The 15,767-nt window shown below is 53.2% G+C and overlaps 7 protein-coding genes across 7 annotated transcripts; all 7 read right to left on the reverse strand.

The window, feature by feature from the left end:
• Nucleotides 1-1,125: 1,125 nt before the first annotated feature.
• Nucleotides 1,126-2,597, reverse strand: BDV59DRAFT_194547 (major facilitator superfamily domain-containing protein; the record flags this gene model as incomplete). The annotated part of the gene is made up of 3 exons (XM_073692418.1): nt 1,126-1,374; nt 1,439-1,543; nt 1,593-2,597. 3 exons carry the CDS (start codon nt 2,595-2,597, stop codon nt 1,126-1,128), a joined length of 1,359 nt encoding a protein of 452 aa, XP_073545851.1.
• Nucleotides 2,598-3,332: 735 nt separating this feature from the next.
• On the reverse strand, nt 3,333-4,334 carry BDV59DRAFT_194548 (uncharacterized protein; the record flags this gene model as incomplete). The annotated part of the gene is made up of 1 exon (XM_073692419.1): nt 3,333-4,334. The coding sequence occupies one exon, from the start codon at nt 4,332-4,334 to the stop codon at nt 3,333-3,335; it is 1,002 nt and encodes a 333-aa protein (XP_073545852.1).
• Nucleotides 4,335-4,983: 649 nt separating this feature from the next.
• BDV59DRAFT_203813 (putative general amidase) lies at nt 4,984-6,915 on the reverse strand (the record flags this gene model as incomplete). Its single annotated transcript, XM_073694328.1, has 6 exons — nt 4,984-5,111; nt 5,160-5,250; nt 5,305-6,041; nt 6,091-6,232; nt 6,287-6,556; nt 6,604-6,915. The coding sequence occupies 6 exons, from the start codon at nt 6,913-6,915 to the stop codon at nt 4,984-4,986; spliced, it is 1,680 nt and encodes a 559-aa protein (XP_073545853.1).
• Nucleotides 6,916-7,220: 305 nt separating this feature from the next.
• On the reverse strand, nt 7,221-9,082 carry BDV59DRAFT_183202 (putative aspartate aminotransferase). The gene is made up of 5 exons (XM_073690454.1): nt 8,796-9,082; nt 8,653-8,731; nt 7,932-8,572; nt 7,591-7,878; nt 7,221-7,534 (listed from the first exon to the last, which is right to left on the reverse strand). The coding sequence occupies exons 1-5, from the start codon at nt 8,913-8,915 to the stop codon at nt 7,373-7,375; spliced, it is 1,290 nt and encodes a 429-aa protein (XP_073545854.1). The 5' UTR covers nt 8,916-9,082; the 3' UTR covers nt 7,221-7,372.
• A 488-nt stretch (nt 9,083-9,570) lies between these two features.
• On the reverse strand, nt 9,571-11,929 carry BDV59DRAFT_183206 (U4/U6-U5 snRNP complex subunit SNU66). Its single transcript, XM_073690455.1, has one exon. The coding sequence runs from the start codon at nt 11,865-11,867 to the stop codon at nt 9,816-9,818; it is 2,052 nt and encodes a 683-aa protein (XP_073545855.1). The 5' UTR covers nt 11,868-11,929; the 3' UTR covers nt 9,571-9,815.
• Nucleotides 11,930-12,109: 180 nt separating this feature from the next.
• Nucleotides 12,110-13,285, reverse strand: BDV59DRAFT_74025 (aminoacyl-tRNA hydrolase PTH2). The gene is made up of 2 exons (XM_073697007.1): nt 12,912-13,285; nt 12,110-12,781 (listed from the first exon to the last, which is right to left on the reverse strand). Exons 1-2 carry the CDS (start codon nt 13,225-13,227, stop codon nt 12,477-12,479), a joined length of 621 nt encoding a protein of 206 aa, XP_073545856.1. The 5' UTR covers nt 13,228-13,285; the 3' UTR covers nt 12,110-12,476.
• A 738-nt stretch (nt 13,286-14,023) lies between these two features.
• BDV59DRAFT_183208 (putative RNA exonuclease) lies at nt 14,024-15,562 on the reverse strand (the record flags this gene model as incomplete). The annotated part of the gene is made up of 2 exons (XM_073690456.1): nt 15,188-15,562; nt 14,024-15,133 (listed from the first exon to the last, which is right to left on the reverse strand). Coding segments are annotated over exons 1-2 (1,420 nt in total), but the record flags the coding sequence as incomplete, so codon positions are not given.
• Between the last annotated feature and the right edge of the window lie 205 nt (nt 15,563-15,767).

Below are 15,767 nucleotides of genomic sequence, written 5' to 3' on the forward strand. Positions count from 1 at the left end.
TCAGCAACAAGCAAAGAATGCACCAGTCTGAATGGGCTGGCTGCTCAATCCATACAATCGATCATTGGTGGGCCTTACCAACGCGAGGGATCCGACCGTACAGATTTCAACATGGAGACAGGGACAGGGACAGGGACAGGGACTGACTGTGAAGGACATCAGACTGCCTGCTTGCCAACACATCGAGAAAAGAAATCATCATCCGTTGGATGGAATGCATTCGTGTTACCTATGTTTCCTCCTTACCACTTCGTGTCTGTATCATCCACAGCAACCCGCTTTTGTACGCCGTCCAGCGTCCCTCTCATGAACGTCGTCGCCCTGAACGGATATTTCCCGACCGAGGAGCTCCTGTAATTCATCGTCATGAGGGTTACCTCACAAACTATCGACTTAGTCTCGGTGGCCCTAGCTGAAACGTGCCAAATCCTAACCTCCCCCTGTCTCATCCCAACGCCTGGTAAGGATATACCCATCCCCCCTTTTCAGACCGACGCTCTACTTCCAAGCACCAGGCATTCCGTATTTTTCACCCGGGAAGACCCATCGGACTACCTGGGCCTCGTACAGAGGATATTCTTAGAGGGGGCTGTTCCAGGATCGACACCCAAGCCTCACCCCCATGCCCATGCGCCTCACTCGGGAGGAATTATCGACCCAGCCGCGATACGCCAGTTCGGGTGAGTTGTTTCGCGTTAGCCTTCGTCTAAACCGGAGTCAGTCTAGTCGGTTTTATTTTTTGTTCGTCCGATGTACCCAGTACTCCGTCTGATTTTCCGTTCATCTGTCTGGGTTGTCTTGAGGAATGTATCGTGTCGGGAACCTGGTCCGAGCTCCCTTCACATAGCCAAAAGTCGACTTGCACATACCGATGGTCGACAATTGCTTCAACAATTCGACTACGTTCATGACGGGCCTTTCCTGCAACACCGATAGGACGTTATAAAATCTCACTTTCTGATCCGCGCTCAAGAGATGGATTAGAGCGTTCGTGTAGCTTGTCCCCTATCTATCTACCTTCGTACGTAGTACACGTACACCAGCCTCCCGTGAATTTGTACAAAGATTCAATTCCATGAAAGCTCAGCGAACGGTCCAGCCCGATCCAACCCGAGTGGGTGCAAGTTAAACCGCCCGGTGCACGGGTTGGCGCGTCGCATACCTCCTGTAGTTGGCAGCCGTCCGCCCGCGCGCCCGTTTACCGTAGAACATCAACACAGTGGGCATAATGGCTGTAGCCAGAGCGAGAAGCCCAATGAGGATGAACGTATTCTGAATGCCCATTCCCGTGACCCACGGCGTGAAAGCGAACCGCACGACCATCGCAAAGCCGTTCCGAAGAAAGACCACGGCTATGAGAGCGTCGCCCAGGATCTGCCCTAACAGCATCAGCGGACAGTTCCCCCAAGCCAGTGAAGAAAAAGGTCCGGTCACTCACGTCTGGGTAGCAGTCTGTCAGATAGGTCAGAGCGACATCCGCAGTCATAATGAAGCCAAAGCCGAAGATCCCACACCCTACGGCGAGCATCGCCCAATGCATACCCTGCAGACGCACCGTTAGCCATCATTCAGTCATACAACGGTTCCCATACCCGGCCGAGCCCTATACCAAACACCATGAGGCCGGCGCAGTTAAATACAGCCCCCGGGATGCTCATCCATAGGCGCATCTCCGGCTCGAAAATCCCGCCATTGCGTCTGGCGGACCGGACAATCGATCGGTCGTTCAGCGCTGGCGTCACCAGCGTGGATAGGAACGACCCGACAAAGCCTCCCAGGTGGAAGAGACCGATGGCCGAAGGGCTGAAGTCATAGGGATCGGCGAGAAGGAAGTAAGATGCAGCGGAGGAGGTCACTGAAAACCACGCGAGGATGGTACCGTACGTGACTGCTGCAAATGCTACTGCTGGAAAGGAAAAGAGCGTAACCAGGGGTTGGTAGAAATGCTGTCTGATGGGCATGTCGGTTTTCGTTACAAGGGCGAGACGCTGCAGTATCGTTTTACGACTTCGTGTGTTCGTAGACGAGCGCGTGGTGACTGGATACGCAGATTGGTTTGCAGTCTTCTCTTCACTCTTCGTTTCGATTAGTTCCGGACCGTGGGAGGGTCCAGACTGGCCAACGAGGATCGGGATGTACTTGGATTCTTCGAAGAAGAAAGTCACAAGGACGAGGTTGACCCCCAGGAGGATCGCAATTATCCACCACATCCATCGCCAGCCCAGGGAGACCACAATGTAGCCTGCGACAATGGGCCCTCCCGTTGCTCCCAGACTCTGCATCAGGAGAAAGATGCCATTCATGCGAGCATGTTGATGCACAAAGAATAGATCGATAACTGTTATCATCACGACGGCCTCGCTGATCGAGCCCGCCAGTCCGGCCAACAGACTAATAGCGATCAATTCGCCGGCGTGATGAAAATTAGCCCACCAAAGAGCGCAGGCGAACTGGACCACCGCACTGATGAGATAGATCGGACGACGGCCATACTTGTGCACGCAGGGAATCAACAAGAGACAGCCTATAGCGAGCCCGGCGTAGTTGCAGCCACTAGCCTGGTTGAACGTCGCATAGGTCAAGCCAAGTTCTTCCATGTACCCTCTGTATGCGAGACTGTTGATGTCAATCAACACGAACGTGAACAACACGTAGGAGCAAGTAAGCGAGAAGTTCACAGTCTTCCGAAGAGGCGACCAATTCTAGTTCTCGAGTTAGGCTCTGTTGTTCGTGGAACATGGCAGGCCCTTACCAAAGGGTCATCAGGATCATCCGAAGGCGTGGGGTTCAAAACGAACTCGGAGACAGAGGCTTGTCCTAGATACCAACAATCAGCAGTGGATATGTTCTCTAGCTAGACATCCACTTACGATCTTCCAACAGGATAGTCCCGGGTGGGAACCCGTCTGAAGATGTATGATTTTGCCCTAGCATTGTGAAGAAGGACCAGATTGTGCGGGCCCCGATGTATCATGAAAGCCACGGGAAAGGATCCCAATGGCTTTATAGTAGAGTAGACATGTTATATGGTCCACCACTACTGTTTGCCCCATCTCTCTATCATTAACTTGCGGGGGTGGAGATCCAGAAGTCGAGGCCGGGCGATACAGATCCGTACGTGATGTCCATCACGACACTAAGCGGAACCCGCCAATCAAGGCGCATTTTCGCCCGGAGGATTCGTAAAATACCCCAGACTAGGGTTCGCCATACTGTGCTGAACGCATATGATTACCGTCGACGGAGATGCGAAAGCGGATCCCACAAGAGAGAATAAGACCGAGCTAATGATAGTGTCGCAAGTCAGATCAAGTAAAATGGTCGTCACACGATCAGAGAGGAATGCTGAGTTCAAGATCCTTCTCAAATAGACGGAACAAGTATCGTGTCGTTCCATGGTCTCGGCCGGCCCAAGCACGAGCGAGAAACATACGTAGGTTGGCGATAAAGGGGTAGAAGCTTGCTCCCAAGATCTTGTTGATTAGAGACAGGATATGTTGTCTTCCCTCAGCATCGTGGACTTCTGCGCCTGCAACCAGGAAGATCAAGGTCATATTTGGGGGGAATCGATTAGCGACGGTCAGGCAATGGGTAGTTTCTGTAATGATCGAGGCTGACAGAGCTTCGGCCTCCTTATCCTTTTTTCCAAAGGGATATCTCAGTCGATGCAAGATGAGAAGGGCTGCAGTACGGTGCAGACTGGCCTGCGTGACTAAGAGGTACATCTCTTCTCGAGAAAATCGATCTAGAGCGTCTTTCGAGATGCTGGGGGCCCATGCATTGACCTCTTCCGTAAGACTATCAAAGTAGGTGGGGGAGGGTAGCTGGTGAGTATCGGTCCTGACAGCGGCAGCAAGAAGACATATGCGGTATAGAAGAGGCAGAAGAGGTCCACAAAGACCCGCATGCTGATCTACCATGTAAGGATCTCGGACTTGATATTGGATAACGGGGATTTGTGCCCGGAACAACGATTGGGTGGTATCCAGAAATACAAGACATGTGAGTTCCATAGAATCTGAGCTACTGAGCTCGTCGGCATAGTAATAAGGCCTCACCACGGACAGGGTGTATCGGCAAATGGTGCTGGCTGAAACCCCCGAGATCAGTCGATGGAAGGTCACTAGGCTCAATCCGAGCGCGAGGAAGCTCCCCGCCTGCTCCGGTCTGGCGATCTGTGAGTTTCGAAGGGTCTGTAACGCAGACGCAGAACTCGACAGATCCGTATCGTTGTATGGTGTCTGGTTACCGATACGACGCAGGTAAACTCGGGCGACAGTTGCGTAAGGCCTGAGCAAAAGGATTGGAGCATCTCTCAGGCGAGATCGAATCATTTGGCACAGCTCTCGGCTCAATAATGGGCCAATAGAAAAGAAATTGCATATTTGAAGGGCGGTATATTCCGAGACACGAGACACTAGACCCTCACGATGCAGGATGGCCATCAAAGCCGGTTCCTGCGGCATGGGATCATTATCGCTAGTGTGGGTTGAAGCGGAAGGAGAACAAGCCGAGGAAGTCGATGATGGTGATAAAGACTGTTCGTTATGGGGAGATGATGAAGGCCTGGCAGATACCCTGGGCTTGCGACCAGGTTTGTCTCGTTGTCGGGTATAGGTACAGGGGTGATGGAGACGATAGCAGCGATAACAAGCCCCTGCAGGGCCCGCCAGACAGCGGGACTTGAGGGAATGACATCGATCGCAAGCTATTGAAGGCATTTTAAAGGGAGTAGAATCGGAAAGACAATAGCTGGAATTGTATGCTGGCGTCGGAGGGGAAGAAATTGCGTGGGTCTGATGGTTGGAGATGTGGAGGTACATATGAGAGACGGCTACGCTGGATGGGGTTAGTTCTTACTGCGTATACTAGAGGTCGTTGACACAAGGAAGTTTATTACATCCATACGGATTATTTCTGGTGTTTCCATCTGAATATACATTTAGTACCGACATTGCCCACATTGCGTCTCACACACCCCCCTCACGCCTTATTTTCCTCTTTCAAGCAGTTATCAATCTGCCTGGCCATCTGCAAACAGTCTTCATCACGCATAGTAGTGGTGAACACCTGGATTGAGCCCGGAGCGTCCTCCAGCAGTTCAAAGTTGTCTGTCAAAGTAAGCAATCATAGTAACAGAAAGCATGTAGGTAACTTACATTCAGGGCCTATCTGTCCGTCTCCAAGCTTAAACAGCTCCGGGGCATCTAGCTGGCTCACTTGACCGAATGGGATCACACAAGCGGGATACTAAACCAGGAACTAGTCAGCCTAAGAACCGGACGACAAGGTACAAACACGCACATCCAGAGTATTCAAAAAGCCCGTATACGGCGGCAGCCCGAACGTGTCATGCGGGACAGCCGTGCTCTGAGCCGATGGTGAGATACACACATCCAGTCCAAGCCGTCCCCACATCTTCCTATAAGTCTCACGAAGCTCTGCCCTCCTAGTATTGAGGAAAGCCAGTTGCCCGAGTCGATCGAGATGACTCAAGTCCGGCAAGGCTGATTTGTAGAACTGCCGCAGCACCTCACCCTGTTTTTTAATGTGATGCATTGCGGGAACGATAGGCTCGCTGGTCGATAAAACGTGCTTCAGGGCGGTATCATCAAGCTGGAAGATTTTCCATGCTACTGCATTCACGGCCAATATCTGACATTCCTCTGCACTTAAAGGAATTATCTCATGGCCTGCTCTATCCAGTTTTGCTGTCGCCTCCGCCAGGATTCTCCGTACCGGGGGATGGAGAGGGAAAGCAGGATCCTCGGGGACGACCCCAATCCTCAACCTCGGCTTTATTTCCGCAGTTCGCCAGGGGACGTCGATAACCGTGGAGTCGTAAAGAGCAGGACGTGCGTTCAAGACGGACCTGACGAATAATTCAAGACTATCAAGATCGAGTGACAATGGCCCGGCGCAGGAGAGAATGAATTTCATTCCACTGGCAGTGCAAATTCGCATCCCCCCGTTGGGAATTCTGGAGGCACTGGGTCTGAATCCGTACGTTCCGCAGCAGAGGGCTGGAATTCGGACGGACCCTGAACAGCATTAGCGAAAACATTGTTTGACACTGGTCGAGAAACGTACCGCCGATATCAGTTCCAACACCTAGAGGCGAACCCCGGAGAGCGATTAACGCGGCCTCGCCGCCGCTAGATCCTCCAGCACCCAGGGTTGTATTCCGTGGGTTCAGCGTGCGTCCAAAGACATTGTTATGAGTATCGGTGGTCTGCAGGATACACGCATTAGAGCTGGGCCCATACAGAGGAAAGAATACCCTTACCATCATGGTCTGGGGAACGTTTGTCTTGCAGTATATGACCGCACCCAGTTCCAGGAGGATATCGACGAGAGGCGAGTTCTGGCTTGAGACTTCATCTAGGAAGGAGACCATCCCAATGGTAGCCTCGGTACCCTTGTAGTGAAAGTTATCTTTGATACTCACTGGGAGGCCGTGAAGCGGTCCGGCCGATCGACCCTGTGCCCGTAAATCGTCAAGATACCGAGCTCGTGCCTGGGCTTCAGCATACATGGTCTCCGTGAGGCACGAGACCTAGCCTGTATCAGTCTTCTGCATACAGCGGGGGCAGAGCTACATACTAGCTGGTCAGCAACCGCAGCTCGTTTACAGTACGCCAGCGTCACCTCCGACGTCGTCAAGGTACCCTCTGCCATTGCTGAAATCAAGTCGGACGGAGTATATCTCTCAGTGATCTCTAGCTCGCGTGGGGACAGAATCCCGGTTTGGTGCACGACATAGTCTCGGACCAGGTCATTTTTGCGCACATCGAAAGTTCCTTCTCTCTGTAAGTCCAGCAACAGATCTTTAGGGATTTTCCACTCGTCGGGGACCATTCCATGGCGGAGATACTGTTTATTGGCCACTAGGGGCTGCCACTCGACGGAACCCATGTTGACTGAGAATGGCTGCTGGAGAGTGAACTAAGTGTGAATGAAATTTTCTACCCAGCGGGACAGACGACAGGTTTATGTATCTTCAATCATGATAGAACCTCGGTTGCGATGGAGCAGTTGTTGAGGACGAACTCCACTTGTCGCCATAGTGGTTCTAAATGCGCCGGCTCGTATCAGCTTCCGATTCGCCCTCCACACGCCCCTCACGTAAGAGCTTGGGTACTATGCCGCTAAAGCGGACTCATGCAAGCCTCGGATATTGCTGGAATGTAGTCTAGGGTGCTTCATCTACTAGGGATACGTGACGGTGAACAAGGCTTTTATTGTATTCGGCCAGAATTGTATGACCACCCAACATTCCAACTAATTCGTAACAATATGCTAATATGACAGATTCGGATATCAGTACAACGATCTATGTATCACGGAAGAGCATCCGTTGACGCGCTTTCATTTAACCAGTAACCTTGAAGATGGACTCGGCCAGTCTCTTGACGTTGCCAGAGGTGATACCAGCGACGGAGATACGGCCGTCCTTGGTGGCGTAGACGGAGTGCTCCTTGGCCAGAGCATCCATCTGCTCAGGCTTGAGGCCAGTGTAGGCGAACATGCCGATCTAGGAAGGGATCAGTGCGTAAGCACGGTCCAAGTCGATGGAACAGAATTGCTTACCTGGTTGGTGATGTGGGACCAGTCGTGCTTGCTGCCCAGGTCCTCGAGGTTCTTCTTCAGGAGAGCACGCATCTCAATGATGCGGTCGGCCATACCCTTGACCTCACCGAGCCACTGCTGGTTCAGCTCGGCGTCGTTCATGATGGTCGAGGCGATGCGGGCACCATGGACGGGAGGGTTCGAGTAGAAGGGACGGATGAGGATCTTGATCTGCGACTCCACGCGCTTCTTCTCCTCGGCGGATTCGCAGACGAGGGAGAAGGCACCGACACGCTCACCGTAGAGACCCTACTCCGGTTAGTCCATTGGGCCTCGAGGATCATGAGGTGGCGGAGTAATACCATGTTCTTAGCGAAGCTCTGGCACAGGGCGATGTTGTGACCCTCCTGGACGAAGTGACGGGGCGCGAAGGCGTCACGGTCGGCGTTACCGCTGGCAAAGCCCTGGTAGGCCATGTCGAAGAAGGCAAAGTGGCCCTTCTCCTTCATAACGTTGCTGATCTGGCGCCATTGGTCCTGGGTCGGGTCGACACCGGTGGGGTTGTGAGCGCAGGCGTGGAGCAGGATGATGCTGTTGTTGGGGGCAGCCTTGATGTCGGCAATGAGGCCGTCGAAGTCGAGACCGATGGTGTCCTTGTTGTAGTAACGGTACTTCTCGACCTCGAGGCCGGAGTCCTTGAAGACGGCGGCATGGTTGGCCCAGCTAGGGGTGGGGAGGTAGACCTTCTTCGCGTGGGGGTAGAAGCGCTGAAGGAAAGCACCGCCGATTCTCAGGGCACCGGTGCCGGAGATGGTCTGGGTGATGACGAGACGGTCATCCTTGAGGACGGGCGAGTCCTTGCCATAGGCCAGCTCGGAGGCGGCCTTGGTGAAGGTAGGGATACCGGTGATGCCGGCGTATTCCTTATCGAGGCGGGAGGCGACGACCTTGTCCTCGGCGGCGCGGACGGAGGGGAGGACGTAGGGCTTGCCCTTGTCATCACCTATGGAGAGAGATGGAGGATTAGACGAGCTCGGATTCCATCGGGATCGACCGACAAGGGGGAAATCAATCAATTCTTACGGTAAGCGCCAACACCGAGGTTGATCTTCTCCTTGAAAGAGTCGGCCTTGAAGGCCTCGGTGATACCCAGGATGGCATCCTAGGGAGGGATCAGTGGACCATTGAGGCAGGACAGAGCTTCGGGAGAGGCCGAAAAAGCTTACGGGAGGACCCTGAGGCACATTGGACCAAGCCGAGGCGTGTCTGGCGCCGACGATGATGCGCAGGTTGGTGTCACGCGCGGCGACTCTGCGGCCGGAGACTCTGAGGGAGGTGGAGAGCATTGCGGAGATAGCTTGGGAGCAGATGAGGAGAGAGGAGAAAGAGGAGGAAGAAGAAGAGAATGAAAAGAACCAATTAAACCCAGATGGGGGGAAGGATGGAGATGGAGATGGATGGAGAATGGGATGGATGAAGGGGGAGGAAATAAATATGGGACAGAAAGTCGGAGATGCTGCGGGAGTGTTTTTTTTGACTCATGTGAATTGACGATCGGACTAGGGAGATCCCGGGATAACACTATTATAATTATAATATTATAATATACTAGTTATACAATTTATTATTATTGTTAGAACTGCAGTCAGAATAATTGTGTATAATTTTATATTCCTATGTAGAGTCCATACTAATACATACGGTCTACTCAGGATTCAGTAGAGGTACCTGTGGTAGGAATTACTATGTAGAGGTACAAGGCTACACCTGCCGGATCGGCGATGGTGCCATCCGCTTCGGTGAACCCTTTTGGAGCAATTTTTCCCGTGGTGGCCTGAGGATGCAGAGACGTATGGAGTATACAGGACTTCGCAGGTATATAGAGATATATAGAAACTAGGGAAATGATATGTATAAGATGTATCTTTATGACTATATTCCATCTATATATTATTTTTAGATTTATATATACGTATATAGAAGATCTCGTAAGGTATCTCTGTTCTGCTCACATCTCCAACATTCCCCCACACGCCAAGTCCGACTCGACATCTCACTAGTTCACTCAGTACACCATCGGCCCCAGTACTCCGTCGGACATGCCTCCGAGATCCTCATTGCTGTCAGAACACCGTCTCCACGAATGGCTCGAATGGATCTACCAGTATCAGATTAATCTAGAGAAACCATCACTGTACATGATTCAATTGCATATCTAGGTACCATAATTAATTCGTAAAAGTACTCTACCCCAGTCGCACTCCCGCCTGCCGGTTCTTCCGCGCCTGAGCCCCCATCGCGTTGTTCATCCCCGTATGTTGACTGCTGTCCAGCGCGCTCATCGCTTCCCGTTTCTTCTCCTCCTCGATCTTCTTCAGTCGCTTCTCCGTCTTCATCTTCCCGCTGCCCTTGCCGTGGAACTGGTGACTCAGGTGCTTGAACGCCTCCTTCTGGTTCATCGACCGACCATACTCGTCGATATACCGCAACTGCACATCCGGCTTGTATTCCCGGTTGAACACCTCCGCCATGTGGCGCGCATCCTGCTGATCCCGCTGCTTGTTCTCCCACCGCGCATATTCCTCGCGCTCCCGGGCCGACATCCGATCCAGTTTGCCAGACGCCCGGTCACGCTCACGCTGCTGACGGGCTCGTCTCTCCGCTTCGGTCTCAAGCCGGTGTTTCTCCTGAATGAACCGCTGACGATCCCGAACCAGCGAGTTGTGGTCCGCGGCATCCGAGTCTTTCACCAGACCACGCTGCTTCAACATCGACAGCGTCGCTCCCAGACCTTCGTTGAGAGTGGCCTCTTCTTCCAACCCAGTCCCGCTGATCTGCTGGTTCGCTTGGGACTCCTCGCGCTTGATGCGCTCGGCAAGGTCCTCGTCATCCTCGATGTCATTGTAGGTTCGCTCCATATCCACATCGCCTCCCTCGTCAACTTCTTCCTTGATCTCCGGTTCTTCGGTCTTCGCTCGAGCTTCGTCGGCAGGCGTGGTCGTCTGTCGCTCGCGACGTTCGGGGATCGTCGGTTTCTGCAGGTTGGAGACGAACTCCGATGTTTCATCGATCACCAGGCCCGGCTCTTCCTCTTCCTCACCCGGCGTGCTGACCTCCATCGGCGTTTGAGAACTCTCCTCTCGTAGCTGTCGTGCGAGATCTTCCGGACGCATCTTCTGGCGTTTCTTGAACGCAGCACGTCTCTGGCGGGTCAGAGACGCTTGTAGATCGTCATCATCCACGAAGGAAACATCCTCGCTCGCCCATTTCCGGGGCGCAGGCGTGGGAAGAGGCTCTCCGTTAGTGGTATCTACCTCCATCGCCGTGTCGTTCGGTGTGCCGGTCGATTCGGTCGTAGGGAAGACCTCGTCCTCATCGAGCACAGCTCGCTTTTTGGTCGCCTTGGTCTTCTTCTTCTTGGGCTTCTTGATCTTCACCTCGCTCACGTCCATGTAATCCGAGATGGGAGTCGATTCCTCCGTAAAGTCCAGGTTCACGATGTTCTTCTTCAACTTGTCCGATACCTCCTGTCGTTTGGCCTCCCGCTCTTCCATAGTTGATCCTTGTGCATCGAGCGTAAACCGCTTCCGCTTCTTGCCTTCGATCTCCTCGTCATACTGGGCGAGGATCCCGGTGTTCTCCTCCGTAGGATCGTAGACGGGCTTGCGCTTCTTGAGCTCCAGCTTCTCCGCAACCCTCTCCCTCTCCCGCAGATCAATGTTCTCCAGTACATCGCCTTCCTCCTCGTTTTCGTCGACCGTGGTATCCTTGAGCGTCAGGATGTGCTCCTCGCCTCCTTCAAACGCCCCCGCTTCGTGTCCTACCTTCAACCCGGCCAGATCCGCCGCCGAATACTCCGCCGCACGCTCGCGCTCCTCCAGCTCCTCGGCGAGTTTGCGCGCCCGCTCCTTCTCGATCTTTTTCTGGCGTTTCTTCGACTGCAGCAGCCAGGTCTTGGTGTCCATATCGGCATCGGCGGCTTCACCCAGAGTCGTCCCCTCGAGCTTCATATTCCGCTGCGCCTGGTCACGCGCCTTCTTGATGGCGGCGGTGCGTTCCTCCCGCTTGCGCTTCGCCTCGGCCTCATCCTGCAGTTTCTTCCAGTTGGACGATGCGGCGGCCTCCCGCGTTTCCAGGGTGCTTGCGGGTTCGTCATCGTCGGAGCCGGAACTCGAATCGTCGTCGGAATCCTTAAAGACGGGGCCGTCGGTGGCGTCCTGACCGGGGACGGGGAGAGGCTTCAACCCCAGCGCCACGCGGATTTTGTTATTTTGTTCGATGGAGAGGGCGTCGGCCATGGTGGCGACAGATGGGGGGGAAGGAAAGTGAGGGCAGAATGACCCGTGGTGGTAGAGAGCAGAGAAATGAGAGAGTAGATAGATGAGACCTTCTGATGGCTTCTGAGTCTGGGAGGCGGTCCCGTGCTGACTCAGCAGAGCCCCATCCTCGGCAAGGTTTAGCGCCGTCTTGGCACCGCGATAAAAAGCCTTTTTTTTTTTCCCTCCCCGTCTTCTTCCTTTTTCTTCTTCTTCAACACACCACGGATCTGTGTCCAGCGATCCCGTCCACGGAGCCCATTCCTCTCACGAGGCTTGGTCCTCTGTGTTTCGGTTGATTGCTGGACAGTTCGACGACTTAAGGAGCCACTGATTCTTCATGCTTGGTGGTTTTTATTTCCGGTCGACAGATCTCAGATTAAAGGTCAGCGCTGGGGGTTCGCTCCGGTCTTGAGCTCCCTTTCTCCGGATCGGTGAGCTCGGCCGGAGTCCCTGGCGGTTGACGGCGTCATATTCCTAGTCTCTTCACCGACTGGCCGTTGGCTAGTGAGGTTAGGGAAAAACCATGACAGGCCAACATTCCCATAGCTATCTAGCAGTAGATGTACATATCGCGTAAGCGCTCGCTTCTCACAACAACTTCAAATGCCCCGTAACGCTGTCCACCACGCTCTTGGGCCCCAGAACACCCAGCACGGTCCGACTCCCGCTGGCAATCTGCGTGCGACCAGCGTCCTGGATCACTCGCGCGCAGAGCCCCAGACTCATGGCCTGCGCCTGCAGCAACTGCAGTTCCTCCTCCGACTTGATCTGCAGCGCAATCTTCGCTTGTCCCTGACGTTCCCAGCGGCGCAGGATCGGCGAGTTCGGCGTGTACGTCGTCAGGTATTTGTAACAGGCAAGGGTGGCATGGGAGCATTGGGCGGCGATTTTGCCTGTCATCATATAGACGGTTAACGACTGTTCTTAATCATTGCGTACGGGGCACCCGTAGAGGAAAAAATGTTGTCATTTGATATGATGATGCGCATCGTACAGGACGGCGGAGGCGCAGAAAAAACTCACCCTTCGTCATCCCCAGATCAGTCCTCACCACCAACACCAACTTCACCTCCTCGTTGTTGTTGTCGAAGCTGGCCAGCTCGCCGCCGTCGCCTTCCTCTTCGCTATCGGATTCCTCTTCTTCCTCCTCGTCGGATTCCTCGTCCGAGGAGTCGCGGCGCACCTTGACATTGTAGCTGTTCGGCCACCCCTCCTTCTCCTTGACGGAAAACAGACCCAAAGACGAGCCCTGTCCGAGGAAATAACCGGTCACTCCGGCGATGATCGCCGTGGCGACCACATAGGCTGTGGTGGAGGGGACGCGATCGAGGTCGGCCATGATGGGTGAGGCGGTTGGAAGAATGTTGGTCGGTGGCTCAGCAGGTGGAAGTCATCCGTGGCGGTGACGTATCCTCATACAATCAATACAACCGTCTACTCGTACACTCCTCCCATACATCTCAAAGAATATATTCGGCCAAGTTCGAATCAGTTTGTATATTCCAGGCAATTAATATTTCTCCCCAATCCTAATAAACACTGGGGTCTTCCAATTGCATTTCAATCTTCCTCCACTTATGTGTTGCGCAGCCATTATGGTCCCAACGCCCTGGATCTGATACGTTTCTTTCTCTGCGAAATATCCTTTTTCGGCAATTTTTTACAATGGACTCTCTCCTTCGGGAGGCCCAGATCACCCAGGCGAAGAGGCCAACCAAGAGGAAACACCCTGCACCCCCGGAAGATCATCTTGACCAACTGAGGACCCTGTCGTTCAACATCTGAAGGGGTTTCACCGCCGCCGTCGATGATGGCGCCAGACCCTGCCTGCGTCAGGTAGCAAAAAGACATCACAAAAACATACAACAGCCGGGATTCGCTGGTGGTCACCCACCCAACTACTAACCGGCCGGCGTGTGGCTTAAGTACGGCTGAGCGGACGGGAAGCCCTGTTCTCCACACCCTATGGTCGTATGTACTTGTTATTGTCTTTGAACAAAATCTATACTACAGCCAGCGTGTGGCTTCAACGCGGTCCAAAGGCGGGTAGGTGCCGCTCGGGTGAGCAACCGGGTTGCTCATTTGGAATACTCTCAATTTCCTCCACCAGAAGCTGCGTTTGCAATTATTATCATCAGACATACAGGTTGTTCATGTTATATAGGTACACTTGGTCTTCCTTCCTCTTCTCCTTCTTTCTTTGTTTCGTTCCTTCTCTGCTACCCATTCTTTTCCAGCATCGTCCGCCCACGTCCTCAAAAGCCCAGGGTTTCTGAGACAACATAACACAACCTCCCGCGTTGCAAAAGCATCCTCCAAAGAACTGTGCCCCTCTAGGCTCGTATGGATATCGCACCCCAAGAAGGCTTTTGTCAATTTCTTCAAGGCCCATAGTCGCTTCAGGGGCCTGTTCGGAGGGCACTCTGGAAACGTAGCTTGGCTAGTTAGTATGGAAGAATCAACCACCCGGTGATGCAGAATCCCCAACACATCCAAATCATGGTTGAGAGAGTGCCCAACAAACACAGTCTCGCTATCAGCATGTATCCACAATGCCTGGCGTGCCTCTTGCCACCCATAAAGCGCCTGGTTCGTTGCGACAGCGAGCTCCATCGCGTCAGGCTTCACGCCACTAACATCACTTCTCCAATCAGTCACTGTGGATACTGGACAGACGAGATTGTCGATCAGTACCTCCCCAGTAAGAAAATCAATAGCACTCAGAGAAGCCAATTCATTCCGTCTGCCCTCGACCTCGACCATCTCACAGTCAATAACGATTGCTTGTCTCTTCTCAGGCAGCTGGCCCAAGTCTGATCCGGGTGTCTCACGAAAGTCCCGTATCTGAATAGAGCTTCGAGGCGCGCGTTTTGTGTCATGTAGAGGTGGAGATAGCATCATATATCCTTGTGCTTGACGTCGATCGGGTGGGTGACAGCTCGCACGAAGGGCTTGAAAGATTATCGCCTGCTCAGCAGGATCGAGCATAGTTAGGGGATGGCGATGCTGGTGCTGCCAAAGGAATCGCCGGATAACCCAGCCGCTGTCTCGACTTAGTATGTACGAAGACATGCAGATTCCTAGGAGCGTCTTACCAATTATAGAGAGCAAGGTATCGTTGGATCTATGAGGCCTCGTCGCACTGGAGGGCTGCCCTGTTGCCGGAATACCAATAGTAGGTTCTAGTATTGTCGGGGGGCGGTGAGATTGGCGCTGCCCAAAGGAAATGATGGATGTCTCGTCATCTGTCTTAGGTTAGTATATACAGTAACAGAGAGGGGTGCTCAGAAGCGTCTTACCAACAGCGGCCGCGTTCAAGCTGTCTGTTACGGAGAGCAAGGTAGCAGTGAAGTCATGAAACCTCATCACACTGGAGGGCTGTCCTGTTGCCGGAGTGCCAAAGCGAGCCTTTCTCTGGGGTTTTGCAGATTTTCTGTGTACTTCGCTACTATGCTGCTCCAAAGCAGCAGAGTCGACGAACTTTCTCGGGCATTCAGCGCAAGGCAGCTTATGGTCTAAAATATTCTGGTGCTCCCTCAACGCCTTTATGCACTTAATTGACGTCAAGCAACACGGACATGTGAATAATCTTCTGTTCCTAGGAGTCCTCGTGGGTGAAGCCATCTGCATTGAGGGGAAGAAGGAGGACAGTTGGGAATATAGTTCTTTTCTTGGGATATAATGCTTGAATTTCTGCTCTCAGACACAGCCCATAGATATATTTATATATTTTGGAAGCCTCTCCAAGACACGACGTCTCCTGGGAAAGCCGGCTGCAATCGCTGCGTGTACAATATCCATTGGCTGAAAGTCACAGTGGTTCTGCGCCGCAGGACAAAAGAGCGCCTAGCTCGCCCTGCATGTGCTATCCATGCCGAC

The sequence above is a fragment of the Aspergillus ambiguus genome (genome assembly GCF_047715705.1).
Source record: "Aspergillus ambiguus strain CBS 117.58 unplaced genomic scaffold BDV59scaffold_27, whole genome shotgun sequence".
Taxonomy (NCBI): Eukaryota; Fungi; Ascomycota; class Eurotiomycetes; order Eurotiales; family Aspergillaceae; genus Aspergillus; species Aspergillus ambiguus.